A 26,003-nucleotide genomic window follows, 5' to 3' on the forward strand; every position below is an offset into this window, starting at 1 on the left:
TAAAGCGACTTCCTTATTTCTCAGCCTTCGAACCTGATGATAAAAAATCTCAACTGTTACCTCATCATAAATGAGAATAACCTTCACAACGGCAATTTCTAATGGAATTATCGATGTTGGATCATCCACACACTTCTTCAACAAAGAAATGTGAAAGACTGGATGAACCGTTGCTAGTTCTCTGGCAACTCTAAATTATATGCCACATTACTAACCTTTTTAAGGATTCTCTAAGGACCTTAATATCTGGGAGCGAGCTTACCTTTCTCCAAATATCATCAATCCCTTGATAGGTGACACCTTGAGTAAAGCCCACTTATTGATTTCAATCTCTAAGTTCTGACGACTCTGAGTTGTCTTTAATCGATCTTTGATGAGATAATTTTTTCTCAAAGCTTCATGAATCAAAATTGGTCCAATCAATGTTATTTCGCCTACATCAGATCAACCAATTTGAGTTCTGCATCTATGCCCATACAGTGCCTCATACAGGGCCATCTAAATGAAATAATGGAAGTTATTATTATAGGAGAACTCTTTGAGACGTAGGTGATCATCCAAACTAGCCTTGAAATCGATCATGCAAGCTCTCAATATCCACTAAGGTCTGAATGGTACGTTTTGCTTGACTATCAGTTTGTGGATGAAATGTTGTATTGAGATTAACCTGAGAACCAAGACCTTTCTAAAAAGATTTACAGAAATGTGAGGCAAACTGTGGACCTCTATCTGAGATGATAGACAAGGAACCTCGTGTAACTTGTCTATCTCATTGATATAGAGTTTAAGCATAGTCCTCTGCTGAATCTGTAGTTCTACAGCCAAGAAATGACCACATATAGTAACTTTGACTACTATCCCCTAAATGGAGCCATGTTGTCTGCGAGTACGAGGTAAACCACATCCCTCCTTGCATGCATTTGTTGATTCACTTCCCTCGACAATAAGAATTTATAGTATATTGTATGGCCGCACAGTATTTTATGATTTTTTGGAGGAATTTATAGCATCCATCTGCTAATGTGTAATGTGCTGCCTGGTGACAAATCACCAACTCAGGAGTCCTTGAAAGACTTGATATACAGAACTAACATATACTTGTCCCCAATGCATGCATCATCAGAAGTGGCACACAAAATATTCTCCTGCCATACAAATTGAACATTCCAAAAGCTTCTAGAGACCGTTGCCTGGGTACGACAATTGAGGTTGCTCCTGCTATAATTCAATGGCTATTAGCAGAAATTTCTCAAGGAGTAGTTAAACGGGAAGGAGATAATAACATAAAATTATGTGCACTGTTCGACCTAATACTTATTGATCAGGTCTAGCGCCTCTCTCTTCTGTTCCCTATCTCTCTAGCAGAATGCTATATCTTCTTATTCATATATTACCTTCCATTACAAAAAAAATGAAGAATGTTAGGATATTCTTAATGATATTCAGTTTCTACCCAGCAAAGTCATCCATAACTTACCGACCGGTGAAAGGATAGCCAGACCCATTGAAAGCCGATAGTTATTGATGGCTTGGAAAGAAAGCTAGGCTAGGTCTTCTTCCCTTAGAGAGTCTTATTCTCCTTTCCCGAGTTCTCAAATATTTGATTTTGTCTATGTTTAATATATTATTAGTTCTATTGTTTCGATCCGCTTGTGTTTCAGAAAATCAAACCGAAGTCAATTCGTTCAACAAGATCTGTTAAGATCAGATTTACCAACAACCGATTTACAGAACAAGGAGTTAAGCAAGGGCCAGGAGATTGATAAAAGAACTTGGCCGAAGTAATTCTTTTTTCAATTCCACGGTTGGAAGGGTTTCTTTCTACCATCTCTCTTTCCCTTCTCTCTCTTCTTTTAGAAAAGGTAGGTGAAAGTCAAATCTTTGGCTTGTGGGCTCAAAGACTACAGTCAGCTGCTTCCCCTGCAGTCCTCAACTCGTTTTTGACAGATCTGATGGGATTTCATAATTTGGAGTAAAAGGATTTGAACCTTTGCATGCTGGTACAAAAAACCAATGCCTTACCACTTAGTTATACTGCATAGGCCTGTTTTGGACGGTAGGAATAGGGAGAGGGGGGAGGGAGAAGCAGGGCTAGAAGAACGAGCTGAGCCATGCAAGGACGTGGGGATATAGCAAGTAAGAAGCAAGGTTCTCCCATTAGGACCGACTACAACAAGCTCACGACTTTAATAGAAAGAAAGGGTAAGCTCTCTACTCTATTTACTTGCAATGCTATGTCTATCAAAGTTGGCGAAGACTTTTGTAACCTTAGACTCATTATGTTGTTCGACCGAACTCGTTCGCTCCGCATCCATTGAAAGTCGGTAACCTTCATCACCGTCAGCATTTGGTACTCTCTTAATAGCTTCAATAATTCACTGAAAGCCTTTGGTGTAATAAACCGCAAGCCCTTCATAAATAAAAACCTAATATAATAATGAATTAATTAATATAACATTAATAATTCAAAAAAGAAAAAATTGGTTAAGAACTATTGGATGTGAAACATAGCAGTTACAATAAAAAAATTGGTTAAGAACTATTGGATGTGAAACATAGCAGTTACAATCACTCAATGGAGATGTTCGCCTTTGTTTGGAATGAAGATGGATGAGCAGGCACTTGAGTCTGGAACTGATGAAATTCGGGGAAAACATGAAAGCGGTCACTATATTGGGGGGGGGGGGGGGGGTTAAGACATGACCGCGACTTAAGAAAAAAGTACCTTTGAAAAGACTAAAGGAACGGGGGAATGACTACCTGTAATAAAGCACATGCTAATACGAGCCGACCAGAAGAAGCAAGGCTTAAATTACCAGATCCTGGACACATTCTTCCTAAAGATGGAGAGCCACTTGAATGGAAGGAAAGGGGCCCTTAGACCACTTGCCTCACCATTTTTTTGCACCTATTCTTCTTGCTTGCTTACCTATAGCTCTCTTATCTTAGTGACTCTTCCTCTTTTCTAGGTTTTTTTTTCTGAGTGTTAAAATATTAGATTTTTCATTTGCCAATGAATTGGATCCACCCCGATTCGATCAATAATGGGATTCTTGTCTAGATGAAGGTTTTGTGACATGGACGCCCGACCCAACTCAATCAGTCGGTTGGCCCACTTAACAGATTACAATATTCTCGATTGATTTGATCAAATTTCATTTTTTCTCACTATTCATAACAGTGGAGCTTTTGATCAAGATCTTCTCGCCTCACCCATTTGGGATATCGCTCTAATCGGAACCTTTATGTGTAGGTAGGATTTCGACTCAATCTAATAGCCTACCTATCAGGCGCCAATAAAAAAGAAAGTTTTTGCATGGGCTCATCATTTGATGAAGAACCGATGCTAGAGGGAGAAGGTGGGATTGATAGCTTTCAAGAACCAGTGGAAATGAAAGACTTCTTCCCCTGCATTCCTTCCTTTCCCAAAAAAGGAAATTTCTTTGGGAAAAAACCTTGGTAGTTTTCAAACAAATCCAATGTTGGGCAAAGCCTTGACAGCCGGTAATAGCTGAAAGCATAAAAGGGGGAGATAGAGAAGAAGAGATTAAGGATAGTCACTCCACTCCAAATATAGTGCACACAGATTCTTCTTTAAATTTCCATTCCTTTTGGGTCGGAAACACGGGCTGCTAGTAGGGCTGTTCCCATTCTCCCTCTTCTTTCGCTTTACAACCGGAATAAGGAACCTTCGAATTCACCCTACCTGTCGATGAAAAATTGAGATTGAGATGTAGTAAATGAGCAGACCGGGGGTTTCTGACCGAGTGCCCAAGGATCAAATAAGGATAATTGGCGCCAAGGTCAAGGGAACTAAGGTCGGATCTATGGTAACTATAAACCTGAGGGTCATTATGTCCGATATAGAAATTACAACAGCGACAACAACTTCAACAGGGGTAACTAAGGTAACAAAAATGATAGGAATGGGCCATATGTTCCTCCTCAAAATCGTTAATTTACTTCTAGGGATGGTGGAGGTAGTATGGCGCGAGTTGAGGATATGTTGCACAAAATGATGAGGAGGTTCGATGCTAGTGATGAGCACATTAAAGAGTTAAGGACTGATTTAGCAGGTATTGAGCAGAAAGTCGATACACATGCAATATCGATTAAGCAGCTTGAGTTGCAAATGACAAATTATCTGAGACTGTGAACACACGGCAACCGGGCACTCTTCGTAGCAACACTGTCCAAAATCTGAAAAATGACGGACACTGCATGTCAAAAACTACTCGGGGTGGTAAGAAAACCATTGACCCACCTATGCCGTCTAATGAGGAAAAGGTGAGAAAAGATAATGATAAAGTGGCTGAGGTTAGTGGTGACATAGAAGATAACACTGGAAAAGATGCTGAAGTGCCTAAAAAGGTAACTCCCGCGCCTAGACCACCCCCTCTTTCCTCAAAGATTAGTGAAAAAGACCGAGGATGGTAAATATCAGCGTTTTATAACAATGTTAAAGAAGCTTTCAATCAATGTCCCTTTGGTAGAAGCTCTAGAACAAACGCCCGGTTATGACAAGTTTATGAAAGATCTAGTTACAAAGAAAAGATCGGTCACGTTTGAGGATGATAATAGAATGCAGCATTGTAGTGCTATTGCTACAAGATCTCTAGTACAAAAGAAAGAAGATCCGGGTGCGTTCACTATTCCTTGTACAGTCGGGTTATTACATTTTGCTAAAGCATTATGTGATCTTGGGGGGAGCATAAATCTCATGCCTCTCTCAATTTACAAGAAGTAGGGTTTGGGTGATCCAAAGCCCACTGCGATGCGGCTACTGATGGCCGATCAAACAGTAAAAAGGCCTATAGGGATACTCCACGATGTGCTAGTAAAAGTTGAATCGTTCATATTTTTGGCAAATTTTGTTATTCTTGATTGTGAAGTCGATTTTGAAGTACCTATTATTATTGGGAGGTCATTCCTTTCTACGGGTAGAGCCTTAGTTGATATGGAAAATGAGTAGATGAAATTTCGGTTGAACAATGAAGAAGTGACCTTCAACATTTGTAGGTCCATGAGACAGAGTGGTGAGTTCTAATCGGTATCTACTATATCCTACAAAGAAGAGATGAAGAAGTACCATGACCTAAATATTGAAAAACGAGAGTTTATTGTTGGGGATTTTGTGCATTTATACAATTCTAGGTTGAGCTTGTTTTCGGGCTAGCTCAATTCGAAATGAACTGGCCCTTACTTGATTACCCAATTATTCCCTCATGCAGAAGTTGGGTTGGAAATCAAGGAGGGTGTGCAGTTTAAGGTTAATGGACAATGAATAAAAATCTATTTCTGTCATGCTGAGTCCGCGAATGAAGTGATCGAGGCATACCATATAGATAAAGTCTTACTAATCAAGTGTCTTCAGTCGTAACATGATGTTAAATCAGGCGCTGGTTGGGAGGCAACCAAATACTTATAGTTTTCTTTCTAGTAATGGTAGCATTTTCTACTCACGGGTTTTAAATTTGCAGGTAGCACATCACCAAGAAATTCTGCAGACAATCACTCCGCAACATTCACTGACAGATACATCATCGGACCGTCACGCTTGCGCCGGATCGCTGCATGAATCCCTCGTGCCAGGTACATTTTTATTTATTTCCAAAATTAGGGCACCCATGACGGATCGTCGCATATGCGACGGACTGTCATCGGGGACTCGTTGCATCATTAACCAACAACCCGACCCAACCCGGCTAGAAAATTTTAAAGATTTTCAACCTTTAAAACCCCCCACCCCTTCATTTGAACCATTTCCTTCCCTCTTCCTCCCATTCCCTCCCTTTACAACTTCCTACCTTTCTCACCATATTCTCTATCAACTGATCCATATCACTTCCCCAAATCCCCATATCTCATTTCTACTGGTCGAAGTCTGCTACTATGGTTCAGCTCTCGATAAACAAGTGCCTCACTTGCTTATTTTTCTCCTCTTCTCAGGTATGTGTCTATGTTCTCTACCCATTTACATTGCATTTTTGTTTTTCAATTACTATTAGTCTATTTATTTTTGGTGGCTCTTTGTTCTTTGATCAAATTTTTTCTGACCTAGGTTTAGTGTCCTCGAATCGCTTTGTGAAAAATCTAGAAATTGGTTATTTAGCATTGCTAGTTTGCTTGGTACTTGGGTTAGAAACATGTAGGTTAACATTAAGTATTCCATTTGAGTCACAGGGTATGATTGTGGCATCCTCAGTTCTATCATTGAATAATAGAACGAGACCCCAATGATTAACTGTCGTACCCACGACGGACCGTCATAGGGTCTGTTCCAACACCCCACTATTCATTTTCTCTAAGTGTCCACAAACGGACACATGCGACGGACCATTGTTCCCACGATGGTCCGTCCTGCACAACCATCATGGTTGTCAAAGACACTTGTCCTAAGGGTCTCCAACTTTTTCTAAGTGTCCTCTGGCGGACATCTAATACGGACCATCATTATCCCGATGGTCCGTCCTGCAAAACCGTCATGGTTGTCAGAGACCCTTGTCCTAATGGTCTCTATTTTTTTCCAAGTGTCCAATGACGGACATCTACGATTGAGCGTCGTACCCTGACGGTCCGTACTGCACAACCGTCATGACAGTCAGAGACCCTAGTCCTAAAGATCTCCAACTTTTTCTAAGTGTCCTTTGACGGACATCTACGACGGACCGTCATTACCATGATGGACTGTTCTTTACAACCGTCATGATGGTCAGAGACCCTTATCCTAAGGGCATCCATTTTTTTCTAAGTGTCCACTAACAGACATCTACGACGGAGCATCGTACCCTCGACGGTCCGTCCTGCACAACCGTTTATGATGGTCAGAGACCTCTCTCCTAATGGTCTCCATACTTTTTCTAAATGCCCCACGACGTAAATCGACGATGGATCGTCATTATCACGATGGCCCATCCTGCTTATCCATCATAACTGTTAGAGTCTTTCCTTCAGGGGTCTCCACATAAACATAGTTGAAGTAAGACATGACGGACCCCAAGATGGTCCGTCATACTCACGATGAGCCGTCACCTGGTCCATCGTGTTTCACTGTTCCTACAGAGATGTCATTACAACTTTGATCTTATGTTTATTTTGTGTTGTTTTTGGTTGTCTTGTTTGCTCCTTCTAGTACTAATCATGTTTCCTTACAGGTACTATCGCTAATGGCACCGAAATAAGATCGAGTTTATGCACGTGGGCGTTCAAAGTCTTTCTTCTCGTCTGCCTGACAGGTTATAGGCTCTGATGATGAGCATGATCCCAAGTACTTGCCCCTAAGCACTGCCACTCTAGCACGAGATGCCCGTGAAATCAGAGCTACGCCTAAAAAGGTGGCGTCCGGCGTAGTCACTGCCTCCCAGTCTGATGAGGAGCGCACACTGGCCGACACACCTTCTGGTACAACTACACAAGAAGAAGGAGCGTCTGGTTCCTTAGGAGTTTCGCGGTTGGAGGAAGCCTCCGGGTCCGTAGAAGTCTCTCCACCTGCCACGACTGTACAGTCTACCTCGTCTTATGAGGCTGACTGTCCTGATTCCACTCCAGGCTCACCGACTGGTGTTCTCGCCCCGGTTGCCGACCAGCACAACCGGTGGTGTGTCGATTGGCAATACCAAGTGTATTCAAATTCCAAGTTTCTAAATGATAAAGGCGTCATGACACAGACCCTTACACTGGAGAGGCGGGTCCTTATGGGAAGTCTCCCCACCATGCAAGATATCCACAATCTTTTCATCAGACACCGTCTAGAGTTGACTGCTCATTCTTTGGGCTGCTACAGTGACGAGTTAATCCGAGAGTTTTACCCCTCTTATGTGGCTACTCTCCTATCACAGATCAATAGGAGGGCTGCCCGCGCCAAACTGTCCCCACTTGAGCATGTTAGAGTACGGGGCATACAGGTTGACATTTTTCTGCAAGCTATCCACCGCCATCTATAAGGCGAGGATGTTGATGCCACCAGGACCCTTCTTACCGCTGAGTTCGACTACCTATGGCAAATTGTTAAAGATGGCCAGTTCTTGCATGAGCCATCGCTGAGAGAGACCACTAAGAGGTGGATGTCCCTGCACTTATCTATTGATGGAGAGGGTTCCGACTGGGTTGTGGAGCCGAAAGGAGCCATCAGGAAGGCTAACTTGACCTTCACGGCTAAGTTTTTATGGTTGATTGTCTTCCACTTCCTCTCCCCCCACGGCTGCTGATAATATAGTTATATGGGATCGCGCAGTTCTGATGGCAACAATGATAGCCGGGTTTGAGGTTGACTTCGCTTGGCTTCTACAGGCGGTCATGCACGAGAGGGATTTCAAGGTCACCATTACTTATCCTTTTATGTGCATGATATTTTCCTTATGCAGGTCCGCAGGTATGCCCATATTGCACATTGATCAGCTCAGACTCTGCTGGGCACTATTGATATCGGCCTCATCAGGTATGAGGCCAATGAGTTTGCTCCACGCAGAGGTCCCCGTCCAGAGTTGCCTCCACTTGGTGAAAATCTGTCTGATACTACAGCACATGCTCGAACGGCTACGCAGGATACTTCAGAAACCACTGACACTACCCCGGTCGAGTGTATCTCGGGTAGTAGCACTGCCCGTAGCTCCTTTCTCTAAACCCCTTTCACCGCTCTGGTCCCGCTTGCTAGTGTCCAGAAACTAGAGGCTCAGATGGCCACACTTCTGCATCACATCTAGCCTTGGATGCAGAGGTCTATTGCAGAGGCGGAGGAGCGCATAGAGCGTAAAATGGCACAACAAACAGAGTGGAAGATTGCTGAGGTTCATTAGCGCTTAAACACTTTTGAGTTGCGGGTGCTAGCCTAGCCAGGACTTACGGTGGACGTGTCGACCCTTCAGTCTGCGGTTGAGAGTCTGCGAGCAGATATTGATATGATCCTAGGGGATAGGGTGCCTGAGTCTGAGGCCCCTTCTCCAGATCCTGCTGAGGACATAGTGATGGCGGCCTTATTCGCTACTTCTGAGATTCCATCACCTACCCCTCGAGAGGAGGATGAGTCTAGATCAGGGAATAAGGAGCATCTTGATATGGAGGCTGCGAGGAAAGCCTCGATTGCTGATGAGGAGGCGCGTCAGATCAGGGCTGTAGAGTCACCTGATGGGGCATCTTGCTTCAGAAATGTGGAGATAGCGGGAGGCACTACTTATAGTGTTGTTGTTGATGAGGACACTACTGAGGGTGTCCAGACTACATATGTAGTGGGTTCCGGGGAAGCCGACCCACCAACTTGCTTATCGCCGGCGCTTTGCGCCCTAGGTTTGCTTCACCAACCACTCTCGTATTTCAGTATTTTTTATGCATTAGGGACAATTGCATATCTTTTTGTTGGGGGTGGGGTAAATGGAAAGTGAGTGCTAGGGTAAAGTCTGAGTAGCCCAATTCACGATCCTCTTTTGGGGTTTTCTTGCCTGTGTTCTTTTTTCCCAAGAGACTGATTATTTTTATTGTTGAACCGACATGTCTATATCTTATGTACATAGTATAACTCCGAAGTATGATGGCTAAAACAAAAATGGTATCATGATGTTATGAAAATGATGCATGGCTAGGCATAGTAATTGATAAATGTGTGGCTCTAAGCATGACATAGAGATACACCACTGCATGATTCTAAGTCTAAGACTCGAACTACGTGTCTAATAATCTGGTAGAGTAATGAGATGTCAAGTGAGTGTGAGGATAACTTGAATAGTCCACTATTTGTACTGAGCTAGAACTTGCCTGGCTAGTTCTGCTAAAAGTAAGCTGTAATAGACAATTAGGAAAGGATTATAGGCCCTTGTTCAATATAGCCAATTTTTAGCCTAAATAAAAAAAATGAATAAAATTAATCACTCTTTGATCCAAATAATTCGAGCTTAAAATAGACCTTTCTTTTTCACCTTTACTGATCTTTTCTGGGATCCAAATAATTTGAGCTTAAAATAGACCTTTCTTTTTCACCCCAACTGATCTTTTCAGGGAATAATGTGTTGGCCCTGGTCCCTCCTTGGACATGTTCACCTCAGCTTATGGAAAAAGCATAAGTTGAGGGTGGCTAATGCAGTAAAAAACCTTTTTGTGGCCCTGACCCAACTTTGGGTATTGTGGAACGGAGACCCTCGACGGACCTTCTTGCTTGGAACGATCCGTCATACCTGGTCGTTGAGGGTAATGAAGAAAGCAACAGAAGAATTTGTGAAGTATGGGATGACGGAGGCCATGACGTTCCGTCGTGATTGGAACGGTTCGTCACGAGGTCCGTCGACCCAGACGCGTTTTGACAGAGTTTCAGTAATTAGAATCCTTCTTTTATTAGGTTTTTGTTTTTTTATAAATAGTTCGAAAAACCTCATTTTTGGGGTTAGAATTTTAGAGGGTTACACTTTTTTGTAGTTAGATTTTTGGATAATCTTTAGTTCTTTTATTCAAGTATTGAAGGATTAATTTTTGCAATTGTTACACTTTCTCTGGAACTGATTGTTATTGCTTTTGTTGATTAATCAAGTAAATTTCTAGATTTTATTCTTTCTCATTAAAGTACGTGCACGAATTCTTATATTAAATATATGAATAGTGTGATTATGACCATGGGTAACTAAACTCCATAACTAGGATTGTGGGAACCATGGGTGAATAATGAGGTAAAATCTAACTATAATAACAATTCTAGAATAGTGTCTTGCATGTATTCATAATTCTTTCATTTAGAAGTCTTTTTAACGGATGACCAACGTTACAACTCGCCTTAATGCTACTCTACAGACGAAGGATGAATAGGAATAGAATTATCAACATTGATTTAGTGTACACTATATATTGGCTAGTGTCGATTGGTCCGAAGTAATAACTTAGTCAAATATCGAATACAATGCTTAATATGAGGTAAAGGTAAGGGTTAGCATAGCAACACATGTAGCCGGACCAAGGTGCGGGGTGAAATTTTCTAGATGCCAGACCAAGGATTTAGAGATACATAACTTATCACTTTACATGCAAGATACTAGGAAAGAATTTTTATAGTTTGAATTATCAAGTTAGGAACCTGTGGGGAACACTTAAGCCCTAGTTACTTTTATTAATTTATTAAGCTCCAAGATTTGAATCTGTTAGTTGTTTACTTTACTTTAGTTAATTATTTTTATTAATTTAGAAATAAAACCCCCCTTTATTGTCTTTTGTTTTCTAGGGAAATAATTGACTAAATAATAGTAATAATAGAATAATGTTAAGTATAAACTATTTTCCTCGTGGGAACGATCCCAACCTCATTAGTTGGGTTCTTTACTTGATACGACCGCTTTACTTCTTATTTGAGAACTAAGTTTGAGCGTATCAATCCACTAGCACTATAAGTAATAGGGATTCATTTATCAACTCATTTCATTTCACATAGTTCAAATTACACTCATTGGGGAGGCAGGTGCTCCCAAAAGGCATCCAGGGTTTGTTGATGTCAGTATCGATGTTTTCATTTTTTTTGAGTCTTCAGCAATCGCTGGATCCATCACTACCGACCAAAATCAAAAATGCATTCCTTCCTCCATTCAGCGTATTGGGCATTCTTTACCCTTTCTAATCGAAGAGCCACATGAGAATAACAACCAGTTAGCTTATATCGTTCACTGCAAAACTGCTCCGAGTGGTTAGCGAACTATTGAAGTAGATAAGTTCCAGTCCGCATTTAAGAGACAACCCAGGTGAAGTAGAAGCAGAATGAGAAGCATCATGAATAGATAGAATGTTTTGCCATTCCTCACCAATACATCTTTAAGGAGCTACCGAGGAATAAAGCAATAATCATAAAAGGAAAAAAAGCTCCCTAATGACAACTTATTTTATTATATAAAAACAAAGGAAACCTATCCATAGTATATAAGAACTCGGAAAGATAAGGAACTTCTTTCTATAAGTTGTAGGAATGGGACCGGTTATAAGGTGACAACCCTAATGAATTGACTATGAAGGTGTCTTTTACCTACATCAGTGCTCAAATTCCTTAATCGTTGTTGCGCAGGCTTCAATGATCAACCCCTGGCACATTTTGGTTTTTATCTTCAGCCATCCTGGTCCTCAGGACCGAACACTTTATTATTCTTATATATGTCCTTTCAAATGAAAAGATGCAAAAGGTGGTGATATGTCCTATCCACATAGAAATCTTACCCTCTTCCATACATTATCGGTGGATGCTATAACCACTATCACTTTGGCTGCAGGATGGAAGGTTGAGGAGGCAGGGAAGAAAAGGTTATTCGCTATGGGCTTACCCATATATCAGGCCTTGGTACGTCCTATACATGATGGATGAAGGTTTTGTCAAGGTTAAGAATGGATGGTCCCTATAATCAGACCCAACCGTTGTAGTACTTGAGAAGAAAGGAAAAAATGATTCTCTTTTTATCTATCTTAAGGCTTCAACCAATTCCTTATCTGTTATCCTAACGTCCTGTATGCAGGGTTGTTCCGAAATCCCTTTGCAACTTCCTGGATGTTCATACTTTGTTCTATAGTCTTTCAATTACCATACAGTTTCTATGATATAATAAAGGCTATAGGTCATTGGTTGTGACGTTTACGAAGGGTCAACCCCTCGTATTTTTTCGTTCTTGGCCTCTATTCACACTTGAATATCATATGCTTGTATGGATAGCTACTGAAAGGGTGTATGGCGCGACTTGCGACTATGCCATTCTTGGCGACGGTGATCGCCGACGAGAAGGTGACGACCACTTAGCATAATATATAGTTTCAGTGTACTATAACTATATCTAAAGAAAAGTCTCCCATTTGAAAAATTATTTATTATAAGTTATGTTTTGGAGTTTGCCAAATAATTTAGGAGCGACGAAGTTACTAGGAATTTCTTTCCAGTGTTTGCTAAGATGCTCCGGTCTTTGGTTGACGCTATTTATGTTGAAAAGACCCCGATTTTCTAAAAGATTAGAGATGTCACTGGTACTATCTTTGTGTCTTTGACCTATCAATTTAGGGTTGCTTCTTATCGTATCTGTGGTCGACCTATCGCCCTAACTTTAAGCGATTGAAGACTCACTATCTTTGTATGCTTTCGCTTCCCGTTATCAGTAAAACTGTGGTTAGGATTTCAAGATTTGGGAGTATTAACGCCGAGTGTCACGCGGGCCTACATTCTTGAAAGGGCTAAAAGTAGCGCCTTCGCTTTGTTTGTAATGAAAAGGAAAGAGAAGATCTTCATATATTTTTTTCCAGTGGAGGACTTTCTTGATCGCCTCATTCGGGTTAAGATGTGGCTAAAATCTCTCCAAGGGTAGCATGCATTATGCTCGAGGTCTCTCGAGCCTCCTGTTTTACAAATGTCTATATTCCATTCTAAGAATAAGGTAAATTTCTTTTCTGTTATGTGGAGTTTTCTTTCGTTGTCACGACAGGCTGAGAGCAGTGCCCGCTCCCTTGTATTTGGGGGAGTTGGACAGCCGTTCCGCTCTTCGGGACATTCTTTATTCTTTTTTCGTTAAAACAAATACAACTGAAAAAGACTGCTAGGAATTTAGACTGACGACATACCTAAGCACTTATGCCTGTAGACCCATCGATTCTCTTTTGATGACTACTCTATAAAAGAAAGTATCACTACTCAATGGCTTTCGATCTTCTTTCCCCTATATAGATATTGAATAGAACGAGTTCGCTTCATGATTTCCTAACATACCAAATAAGGGATTGTTAGAAGAAATCTCCTATAGTGGACATCTATAGCCCTTTATATATGTTGGATGCTTGTGTAAGGCCATGAAGTGCTCGCTTGAGGCGGAAGACAAAGATAGAATGATTTTAGGAAATGAATTATCGGCACCTTGAACTGTATAGTGACCCAGTCAGATGTCTCAGAAAGGGTAGTGATCTCCCCCTGAAAAGTATCACGACCATAAAGAGAAGAAAAGGGAGGTTGCATGTTGATAAAAAAATGGCAATGTGTTAATTAAATACACTACAGTAGTGAATGCTTCAACCCATAGATGCTTTGGTACTACATTATTTATCATCAAAGTCAAAGCCATTTCAACTATAACTACATGTCGTGTTTTCTTTTGGACACCCCATTATGCAGCGGAGTATGAACACACGACAACTCACGTTTGATTCCTATATTCAGGAGCATGAAATCAAACACCCTTGACACGTATTCTCCGCCGGAGTTCATACCTCAACCTCTTGATCTGGAGATTTTATTTATTTTCCAAACTTTCTATATATTAAACTTAGAAAGAGCTAAGGACTTCTCTCTAAGTAAAGAAAGCCAGAGGTATCTACTGTAGTCATTCACTTATAATAGTAAGTAAAGTACCCTGTACCTATGAATGGCTGCAGTCGAGTACGACCCCATAATTAAATGAAAGTAGTTGTCTATGATATATCTTTAAATCAGTTGTAGGTCAAATCACAATTGGACACTAACGAATGAATAAATCCAAAGAAAGGAACAATTGGATTCTTATTTTTAATCCAGGAGCATACAATCACCAACTGTAAACAATCACATGAATTGTTCAACCCATCTAAATGAAATGCAGGAATATACCCTAGAAAATGGAAGAAGTCTTGCACTGTGTGTCGTGTATGTCTCAGGCGACAGCGGGTCCCATTCCTTATCCTAATGAAGAAGCTCAAAAAAAGGAATGTAGAGAAGAATATCTGTATAATAAAGCTTTCCCAACCAGACAACGATCCTTCTCGTGCGCTGGTCGTGGATAAAACACTCAAAAGAAGAAAAGATGACACGAAAATGGTTAGCTACAAGGTGTCTGACAAAAATTTCTTTTTAGGAGGAAAATAGAATCTATCATAAAGAATCCAGGATGAAGACATAAACCCACTGTGTGAAAGGGGTAAGAGAGTTCCATCTGCAATGTTAACAAAATCTTTCATAGGTAAAGGAAGAAGACAAAAAAGCTAAACATCTTTTTTCTTTCGCACGATAAGGAAAGCACTTTTAGGGGATGATGGTACTCCTTTTGATGGTTTAACGTGACTAGCAGACCACGTCGTGCTCAATACAAATAATAGACACTGACTACGATTTGGATTGTCTCCCCAACTCAATGGAAAGACAACGCCGTTATACACTTCATCAAGACGAAAATTATGCCTTTCCTCCAAAACCATTTTCCTTTTACTCAGCCGACCAGCAAAATAACAAATTCAACAACAGATACCCTTTAGCTATCATATTCTAAAAAGAACAAGTAAATACCCGTCTCGTGCTTGACTCTATCTGTAAGACAGGTGTGTGCAACCACTTAGTGAGGAGACAAGACCAGAGAGAAGAAATTCTTGCAAATAAGATTTAAGACTCAAACATATCTTATATAACTCTTATCTATGAAAAGCCTTGGATCTTCTCCTTATGGACTCTTCGCTCTATTTATCAGTGCTCTAGCTATCCGAAAGTCAGGAACAACTACTAGCCTAGACTGATTGTAAAGAAAGAATCCAAGAGGACGCTAGAGAAGAGGTTATGTTTTAGATTTTGTTGTCGATTCTTCTGACCTTGAATCTAGGTTTCCCCTAATGCCTCATTGCTTCTTCCAAAGCTACACTACCTTCCTTCCTTCATAAGCTAATAGTGATTCAATTATTCTACACTAACTTCACTATGCTTCTTATTAGTTATAGTAACTATACCCTCTTGGTTGAATTGCCACAACGGGGGCCTTCCTCAAGAGAGGAGTTCATACCCAGAGAAAGAAAGCAGACTACTCAATCGACTATTTCAACATATTGTTTGCACTAGTCTCATAGCCATCTCTTTTAACATAACATTTCAGTGTCTTCCTTTATGATTCCCTCAAATCAGTACCCGCTCAGTCGTTCCTTTATTCAATATCTGTCATGCTAAGAATATGGTGTTTATGAAGAACACGGGCTTTGTTTCGATCAGGTGTCAAACTCATTTATGTTTGCCAAGATGCTTTCTCAGTGATCTTTTCTCATCCTAAAGTAGATCTCATGTCCTCTACTGACCCACCCCAATCAGCTTTACAATAGATTTCAACTCTCATATGGACATGATTAGTATGGATCATACCTTTGCCAATATAACTTTTGAGGACCTCAAGATCATGCATACTACATGTAGGTTTTCTTCACAACGAGCATGTATATGCTTGCTTACAAACCCCACAACATAGGTAATGTGAGGTCTAGTGATAGTAAGATATCTAAGTTTTCCCACAAGCCTCTGATGCCTACATCATCCAAGGGTTCTTTTCTCTTTTATTCAAGCTTAATTTCTTCTATTAGGCTAATTGCGACCTTGCAACCTAACATCCCTGTTTTCTTCAAATCAAGGAAATTATTTGAGAGATGACTCTACTTCTTATATATCTCGAAAACCTTTGTGTCCAAGAAGTACCTTAGCATGCCAAGTTTATGTTGAAGGTGCGACTCAGATAAGCCTTCAATCTTAAAATCTCATCAACATCATCACAAGTGACTACAATATTCTAAACATTTACTGTGATCCGGCTCACTTTCGCACCCTTATTACAAAATGTGTGTGATCATAAGCACACCCTTTTTTTGTAGATAAACTAATCTATGGCCTTACTAAACTTATCAAACCACGCCCTCGGGGATTGCTTAAATCCATACAGGGATTTCTTCAATCTGCATACTTTTTGTGACTCCCCTTTCCTTCCATATTTGTGTGCTATCTCTATATACACCTCCTCGTACGAGTCCCCATGCAAGAAGGCATTTTTCACATCTAACTGATACAATGGCAAATGGCATGTTGCTGATTTTAAGTCAAAGTAAAATGTTTGATATTTTCTCTTTGATTTAAATCTCAACAATGGACGCTCTTGGTCGAAAGTTCAATCAGGGTGAATACTGGATAGAACCTTCATTGCCCACTTGCGGACAGGAAACAATAATCTTTGATTAATATAGTTGCAAATCGCAAAGATGCGTATCTTACCACCTCTCTCAATCACCTGAGCTAACCGACCAGTTGCTAATGGAACCCTTGTGTAAGCCCCTAGTAACATACTAAAATAGGGACCCACAACAGATTCCAAATAATTGAACATTTTGTTAGCAAACAAGGTATTGTTATGGTCAAAAGGGTAATATACCATTTTAGACCATAAAATACAAGGTGAAAAGAACCCATCTGGAATTGAATGAATTTTTGGAATATACTAGATAAAAGCTACAATTTCATGTTTCAGGTTTAGAAAGATAGAATGATCCTTAGCATATTTTCCGGCCTCCTTATGGACTGTATCGTCCACTTTTAAGTCAAAACTACAGACGAAATTATCTAATAAAGGGGTACTTTTCCAAGTTTTTTCCCAAGACATTCCTAATTAAAACGGAAAGTTTTGGAGGTGTGGTAGATAGATTTGTTGGAGGTCTCTAAAAGAGGTTTTAATCTCATCTAAGACTTCCAATACTGCCCCAATATCAGGGTGAGGAGAAGCCATACAAGAAATGGTTGCCTTATCAACTTAGCTAAACCAAACCAAAATAGTTAAAGTTTAACCAATTTACCACCTCGATCAGACTTCGCTCTTACGTGTTTTCGTAATACAACGGGTATGATCTTTGGAATACCACACCTGGTGAGGGATACTGGAACAGAAAGTAAAGCACCTTTATGGTAGTTACCAGCATAGTACCGTTGTAAGGATACTGCACATTGCTTTAAATATAAGGCAGTGTACAAGAATCCAGATCTCTGTTTTAAGTATCTGACTTGCTTAACAAAGGAACATACCGCAAGGGCAACTCTTTGGACATGGACGCAGTAACGACTAGAGGAACTCAAAAGAGAAGTCCCATTAATCGTCGAGAATGTGCAAACATGCCCCGCCGAGAAAACCTAGGAGATCTTTCGATCGCACAAATTTTTTCATAAAGTCATAATAATATGTTTTGTGTGTTTCGATGATCCCACTAAGGATTTCTACTGTCCCTGTCGGACCAAATGAATTGGTCTCGGGGGGAGGGGGCGCCTGGGTTCCAACCAGGGGTTCTATTCCTTTAAAGATTATCTTTTACATTAGCCGAAGCTTCTAGGATGGATAACCAGTATTGGGATAGAACTAGAGATTATAACAAGATATTAGTTCTTAACCAATAGTGAAGTAGCCTTTGACAGTGACAACACAATTGACCTTCGAACATAACCCTTGTTAGTGCTCCGTTCGATATCCTTAGAATTAACCAAACAACAAAATTACCCTTATTATTCAAATGAAAAAAATATGTGTGCTCGAAAAAACCTAATTGGAAAGTTGGAAGACTTTCCAACAGGGACTGATAATCCCAGATGATGCCAAAAAAAAGGATTTCACTTTCAAATAAAATAGAACAACCTTTAACCGGCCTCACATCTTCCCATCCTCAACTTAGTTGTCTCAATTACATCGATCCTGAACTACGTCCAGCCAAGTATTCTTTCCCTTACCCTTTCGGTCGAGCACAACCTCCTGAGCGCTATGTTCATGCAATTTCATACCACTTCGTCCCTTTCACTTTTCAACCTGATCTCTACATTCATAGCTTGAAAAGGCAAAAGAGGGTCATTTCTCTTAATTACTATTCTTAAGCTTCCTTTCTTTTGGAGTAGGATCTCTTTCCTTGTAATGGCTCTTCCTTTCTTGCTTTCCTTCTATCTTTCTTTCTATTACAAAGTGTTTCAGATCACTGCTTAATTACTTGACTTGCCCCCATTTTTTTAAGCAAGGGGGAAAGTCGTGCAACTAAGTGAAATGGAATCTATTAGAATAAAAAATAGTGCAGCTCAATCAATATAAGAATAAAACCAGGAGGTTGGCAGGAAAGGTGACTTTCATTTCCTTTTCAACTTCTTCATTTAGAACTTACTGTAAAGTGGAAGGGTAGGCCTTTGGCACCAGAAAGGTGAGGATTGAAATTAGGAGAGTGAACAGAGGAAGGGACTCTCTTTTTAAGTCCTACGTACTTCTCTTCTCTCAATCGCTCTTTGGTATTCGGAAGTGGAAAGCGAACTGCTAGCTGTGGCAGAAAAGAGAGGTTCTGTCTTTATTCGTCCAAGTAAGAAAAAGATGGGAAGCTCACAGACCAGAAGGAATTGAATTATTAAAACTCTCGTCCCCCCTCTCCTTACCTTTATAGGTGAAATCTCTTACTTATGAGATCAGGAGATTACTTAGTATTGATATCGAATTGGAAGAAAGTTTCGAAAGTACTCCGCCCTCCCTATCTTCCCATGTCTCAACCAACTTTTTTCTTTTCTCCAAATCTCTCTTTTGGATTTTAAAACTTTGATTCATGATAGCTACTCATACGTGCCAAAGAGGCTTCCTTTTCGCCTTGACCCAGCTAAAGGTAAAGATAGGTATTAGGCAGCGAAGAAGAGATGGAGGAGATTCCTCCCCCATTGACGGCTCACAAATATGAGTCCCATGTTTAGGAGAAGAACTGAGATAGGCTGCTTTAGCTCTGTTTCTATCTGAGAAAGGAGTGTACCGGATCCGCCTCTTGGCATTATTGGGTTCGCTTGCAAACAACACTTCTCCTCTCGCCCACTGAAAGGAAAGGGTAATGTTTATACACCTCTTACCACATTCACTACAGGGCGCATACCCTCACTATCAGTAAGTTCTCCCATGTCTGTTAGACTTTCTTTCAAAAACCTTGACTAATAGAATATTGAAATTAGAATAGGCTGAGAAAAGGGCTAAGAGAGAAGCTTAGGATAATACTTAAGTAAGGGGCGTAGCAGCTCTTCTTTCAAGCTCAAAATAGGCCGTCTATATATATCCTTCCTTATCCCTCCCGGGAATCACATCACTTTTGAAATAGCACCCCAAGTGAACCTTTTAAATAACTATTAGTACCCTTAAGAGATTACTTTCTTAGTAGTTGCTAAAGGCTCTTTTTTTCTATATCAGGAATATAGGTCAAAAGTGATCTTCAACTTGACTTTATCTTCAACAATAAGTTCTAATTGTTTAGATAAATAAAAGAAAATGAAAAGAAAGAAATAAAGCAACAGAGCCATCATAGTCATTTTTAACTCCTCCGCAAGGAAGGAACGAGTCGCTTCCCCCTTTCCTTTACCACCAGCAGGAGCACACTATTCGCCGGTCTCATGGTTATCAACAAGATAAGCTGAATAAATCAGCTACGAGCTCTTCCTTACCCGAACCCCAAGCAGGCAGGGTGACAAGACATTGATGCAGGGTTCGACATGGTCTTTGAATACAATCATGGGAGGACTAATTTGCCGACACACTAAGTCGAAGGGCCGAGTTGGCATCCAAAAAGTTTGAATTAGAATAGATAACATCCATGAAGGGCCTTACCCGAATGCATAAGATAGAAAAAGGACCCCGTAGCCCAAACCCAGCTCAAAAATGTGAGCAACTTCAGTTAGAAGTTCTGATCGAGTGGAATGGTTATTGGTACTCTCTTTCATATCCTCCTCCTGTTGGTGACTGACCTCTTCCTTTCTATTTAGAAAGTGGAACAGAACTAGCAGTCGATAGGCATTCAGTTAGCTTGAAAACGGACTCGTAGTTAGAAATCGCTTCCTCAAAAATTATCTTCAGAATGTCTTATCACTTTCTTAAACACTTTAAAACGATCTAGAAGGCTTCTCTTAAAGCAGAAAAATAGGAGTTATAGTAGTTTCAGCTATTCAATTCGAATGAGTGCCCTCACTCCCTTTCCTTACTACGATATGCCCCAAAAAATGAAAATCAAACGGCAACATACGAAAGAGCGATGACACTAATTATAAGTGACCTCCTACATAACATTACAATCCTTACGTGGACGATTTGGTAGTCTTTTCAAAAGAAAGAACTGACCACATTAATAATTATGCAAGGTCTTCGAAAGGTAAGAAAACATCAATTTAAGATTAACCCAAAAAATGTGCATCTGGGATCGGACAGAGGCCTCAAATCAGTAGGGAAATAGCATAGCTATTATTGACCTGACACCTATTCCATTACTTAAGCCTACTCTTTCTTCAAGATACGAAACGAGCAGCCAAAAATGATTGTCCCTATTTTATTTTAAATGGACTCATCTACATGGCTAAGAATCTTACCTTTACTTAGAGAGGGGTAGCGGTACCATGCTCTTCCGTGCTTGTAGGTTGAATTACTTATGCATCCCGACTAAGGTCTCAGAAACGTTCACTTTCCTTATACATCTAACGACTTAACTAATTTGAATAGGTTATACAGAAGGGTAGGTTGGTTATATACTCTTATGCGCCTTCCTTATTTGAACCTTTTGGTATGTATTTCCCCCTAACTATAGATCAGATCCACCAGACAAGAAAATTAATTCTATATTGCTGCTGAGTCGCTGTACTTATCCACCAAGGGATTCGTGGAATTTCTATGGATTGCGTTGGGGAAAATCTACCAAAGCTAGGCAGATAGATAGAATTCTTTCCCGCTGCTAAGGGAGATAATGAAAGAAAATCAAATGATTATTTTTTAACCGGCGCCCTCTTTTGGGTATGCAAGTACTAAGAGCCCTCTCACTACCAACCAGCGTATATCATCTGGTTGGAACCTACCGGTATAAACAACAAGGAATAAAACAACCAGAAATAGCAACTAACTATGGCTCTTGGCCCAGACAACGTCCTAGGCGTAGGGGATATCGGAGCAACAGGGAATGTATAGACGATGTTTTTCTTCCTAGGTTGCAGTAAGTAGATCGAGAGGTCATACAACCCCTTTTCCCTGAATATGGGGAATATGTTCTCATAAAATCTTGCTCATATCTGACCTAGCGGGCGAGAGATCCCAATTCGCGACAGAGATCAAGAAAGCAAGCGAGCGTACTTTTCTTTGCTTCTTCTCCACCAAGCATGGAAGGTTAAGGATAACTGTAGGTCGGTGGCCACCTAAGAAAACTCCAATTGAATCCACCCCCATCTGTGATGCATCTTCCTCACCCCGATCACAAGGAGAGGTTCACGATGATGGGGGTACTTTCTTTTTCCATCAAGGAAAAAATGAAATGCATAGGGGACCATTCTTTTGTTGCAGCATGCTCCTCTGATTTACAGATTCGCGGGGGCCTCACATCCTAGTTAGTTGATTGATAATGACAAAGGCTTGCAAAACTAAGTAGGGCCTTTTCCTTTTTGTTTGAATAACCCGTTCTCATTATCTTTAATAAGTAAAGTAGGCAAACTTATAGGTCCTTAGTAGCGTTGACAAAGAAGAAGGAGTCAGTTAAAAGAAAGCGTATATTTCCATTTTTTATAGTTTCTATTATACAATAATAGAAATAGAAAGAAATTTCTCATTCTTATAAATAGGCCAGCTTGACAAGCAACCCTTCCTTTTGATCTGAGGTTCAAAGAGAAAGGTTTCTTTTTTATGACTTCCACTTATCGATCCCATCTCAGAAAGTGACTGACCAGGGTAGGGCCCTATTGATAAATGAAAGAAACGGTTATTGAGCCCTAGCCCTGTAATCCCACACCTTTGTAGAGTAGATCATTCAACACCAGCGGCACAAACCCATTTTGAACCTATTGGTCCTTGTATCACAGGCGACCGAATGGCCGCCCCCTAATTACTAGACCAACCTGCTATAATATTTCCATAAACATCTACCGAAGATATGGCAAACAAATAAAGTAGTCCTATGCTCGGATTTGACAATACCATACCATAACCAAAAGGTACAATGGACCGAACGACCAGACTTAACATAAATGTAGCCACTGGAGTCATTATAAAAAGGGAGAACTTAGCACTACTTGGTGAAATAGGTTCTTTTAGAATGAATTTCAAACCATATTCTAGAGGTTGTAACAATCCAAATGATCCCACTACATCAGAACCCTTTCGACGTTGCACAAAATCCATTACTTTACTTTCAGTTAGCACCAAAAAGTCTAATCCTAGTAGAAGTGGTAGAATTATTCCAAGTATTTCAGCTGGAATAGCTATGTACAGTTTTTTCTATTGATTCATGATCTGGCCTGGTGAACCCAATCATGATATTGAATGATGGGACCTTTTCTTGAGAAAAAAAAAATCTTACAACTATGAAAACTACAACACAAGCACTCTTTTTCCATTCATTCTATCTAAGAAAAAGAATTTAGCGTAGACCATGATCCCCCATCTTTTCATTTCTTTATATATGAAACCAAATGGGCAAGTATTTATTATTGATTGGGGCCCTGAACTCAATGAGAGTGGGGATTCGCTCCTCTTTGGGAAACTCATCCATGTTTGCAAGATACCTGACAGCGTCTACAAATTTCTCGAGCGTGATCTCGCGCAGCGCTGCTGCCTGACGGACAACAACTACTTTTGCCCTCCCATAGATTTCTTGCAAGAGACTGCCACACTAGGCAGCCTTCTCTTAAGTCTCCCGATGCAATTGGGCTATTTTTGCAGGAGAAAGGCCTATTGGAATCTCGTTGAGCTCTGGAAGCGCAGGTGAAGCATCCGCGCAAAAGGCTATTGAAGGGGAGGCGAATGCTGGAAAAGGTAAAGCAAACCAGAAAGTATTTTTATTCAAAATCATACTTGTGTTTTTAGAAAAAGAAAATCATAAGGAAGCATTATGATTATGAAAAGAAAAATCTTACTAAAGAGAGAAGTCTATTATACAATAAAGTACATATACTATATACACTATATACGATATTCTTAGAAAAAACCTCAGGATTAAATAAAAGAAAGATATATACTAAAAACAAAATATGATGATATTCAACACTTTATGGGTGTTTACCTAAGTAGGCCTAGGACAAGACAAGACACCTTCCCACCTTCCTTCACTCTACAATATCCCGATGACCCCTCTCTTCACAAGTAGGCTTGGCGCTTAGTCAATTTGAAAGGCTGGAAGGATGCAAGAAGACTGAGGAGGCACTGGAGTGAAGTTATTTCGGGGCTGGGATAACGAACAGGAATCTAGATATAAAAGAAGGCTAAGGTGGAGATAGTATTGGTTAAGCAATTAATCTACCTTATTTGTGAGGTATTATTATTATAATTTATATTATTCTTCTAGGTAATAATTTCCTTATTTCTGTCTTATTTCTTTCTTGTAGTACTGTCGGTCTAACGAGAGGAATGGAAGTAGTCGTCTGCTTTTTTCTCTGGATCCACTTATGTCTATACTTCGCTTGATTCTCATGCCAGTGGGCTTCATGCTCCTTTTTTGGCCTTATTAGATTGATTTCATAAGTGAGAATTTTAAATTGAATATATAGTGAGAAAAGTGCCTTTCTTGATTTAAGTAGTAAGCTCAGATTAATGATTGAGAAGAAATCTTTCAAGCGCGGCTTTAGCTTAATCTATTATAGGGTAGGCTCCTTGGAGAGATTTCCTTAAGGCGATGAAGTACCACATATTTCGAATCTCGGCTCCCCTCAAGAAAAAAGCTGGATACTTAGCTAAAAGGGTGAATATGGCCGAGCGCCTTCAAAGGTTGCTCCAGTCGCCTGAAGCCTTGTTGATTGATTGTGGGGGATTTAGGTATGTCACGCCAACCATCTTCTAGTTCCTGGATAATCGTTCCTTGATAATGCTTACCCCAGGGGCTAACCCTATCTTTGCACATACTTCCTTGTTTGTTTGGGAGTTGAATCAGAAGCATCGAATGAAAGGTTCTTTCCAAGACTATCTGCTATTGAAGCAGGTGTTGTTACCGGGCGAGATTCTATCTTTTCCTTGTAGTCCACAGGATTTTACTCTGGGGAAGCTCATTCCTTGGATGATCATAACTTATACAAAGGATAGCTCTGTAAGAAGGACCAAAGCGCATTGAAAGAACCTACCGATTCTTATCAGTCAAAACAACCAAAACGAGTTAGCCTTCGTTTTCCCAATTGGCAAAGTCATAAGTTGTGGTGAATCTGTGTCGCTACTATAAAGTGCTTTCCATAGTTCAATTGAGAAAAGAGAGAAGAGAAGGACAATTTCCTTTACTTTATTATTAAACTTAAAGAAAGAATCCTTTGACTTTTAATGCCGAAACCATGAAAGAAAGGAAGGGCCTCTTTCCATCCATAGAATCTTTTCTTTATGCTAGCACTTTCAGCTATATTTCTTAACCTGCTTCTATCAAAGCAGCTTGTAAACTCCGACCATTGTCTCAGTGAAGTATCCCATAGGAATGGGATAGAAACGATTAAGAGTTCTTTCTTAAAAAAAGGGACTTACTAACTGAGACTGGAATCTATCCTGACTTTAAAGTAGCGCCTGATTGAGGGATGAACCCCAAATCTGTACTTTTTGGTACTATGCCTACTCCTATTTCCTCGTTCAAATGGGTTGAACTCTTTCTAAGGAAAAGGTCCAAGTGTGTGCCACGAGTGCTCTGCCTTCAAAAAGGCAGGATGGTGTTATAGACTATTTTTGGAATAGAATAAGCTTTGTGTCCTAACCAAATGTCATGGGGCGATAAGAGGTGCTTTATCTAAACTAGGCAGGAGAACTTGGTTGACTTTCCTACTTTATAGCATCTCGGAATGGTAGGTACCCACAATCTCCATAACGAAGGAATGAATCTATTATGTGGGAAAGAGACCTCGTAAGGCCTCTCTCATCCCTTGCTTATGTTGAATCAAGATTTTATTGGTCTTCTTTGACCCGCGGGTGCGAATCGGTAGATGTGAAACTAGCTCTGGCTTGATGACGGATTTACTTTTCGCCTTTTCCTGGGGCATAGAAGGAGTTGATCCTGGTCTAGATAAATGATTTAAGATTTCATACTCTCTCACTTCGTTCTAGCTGAATTACATCCATCGTCTCACTTCGTTCGAGCTTCCTTTTCAACCCTCTCACGGCCGAAGGCTACACAACACGTTGGATAGCTTTTAGATCCCGCCCTACCTTAAAACGCCCATTCCCCTAGATGTCTAAAGTGATTATCATTCTCACGGCATCCTTCTTAAGCCAAAACAAAGTCGGGCAAGAATCTCATTGTAGTACGAAGGAGAAGCAGAATCGTATCTGGGAGTGGTT

At 40.3% G+C, this 26,003-nt stretch overlaps 2 protein-coding genes across 2 annotated transcripts; one reads left to right on the plus strand and one right to left on the minus strand.

The window, feature by feature from the left end:
- Positions 1-20,328: 20,328 nt before the first annotated feature.
- On the plus strand, positions 20,329-21,986 carry LOC112941453 (uncharacterized). Its single transcript, XM_069298345.1, is given in 6 exon segments — positions 20,329-20,434; positions 20,498-20,552; positions 21,310-21,392; positions 21,500-21,576; positions 21,655-21,943; positions 21,946-21,986. Coding segments are annotated over 6 exon segments (651 nt in total).
- Positions 21,987-22,583: 597 nt separating this feature from the next.
- On the minus strand, positions 22,584-22,883 carry LOC112941454 (NADH-ubiquinone oxidoreductase chain 1). Its single transcript, XM_026030941.2, has one exon. The coding sequence runs from the start codon at positions 22,881-22,883 to the stop codon at positions 22,584-22,586; it is 300 nt and encodes a 99-aa protein (XP_025886726.2).
- Between the last annotated feature and the right edge of the window lie 3,120 nt (positions 22,884-26,003).

The sequence above is a fragment of the Solanum lycopersicum genome, chromosome 5 (genome assembly GCF_036512215.1).
Source record: "Solanum lycopersicum chromosome 5, SLM_r2.1".
Taxonomy (NCBI): domain Eukaryota; kingdom Viridiplantae; phylum Streptophyta; class Magnoliopsida; order Solanales; family Solanaceae; genus Solanum; species Solanum lycopersicum.

Excerpts from the sequence above, each read along its gene's own strand:
- LOC112941454 (XM_026030941.2), bottom strand. The coding sequence starts at position 22,883 with ATGGATTTTGTGCAACGTCGAAAGGGTTCTGATGTAGTGGGATCATTT.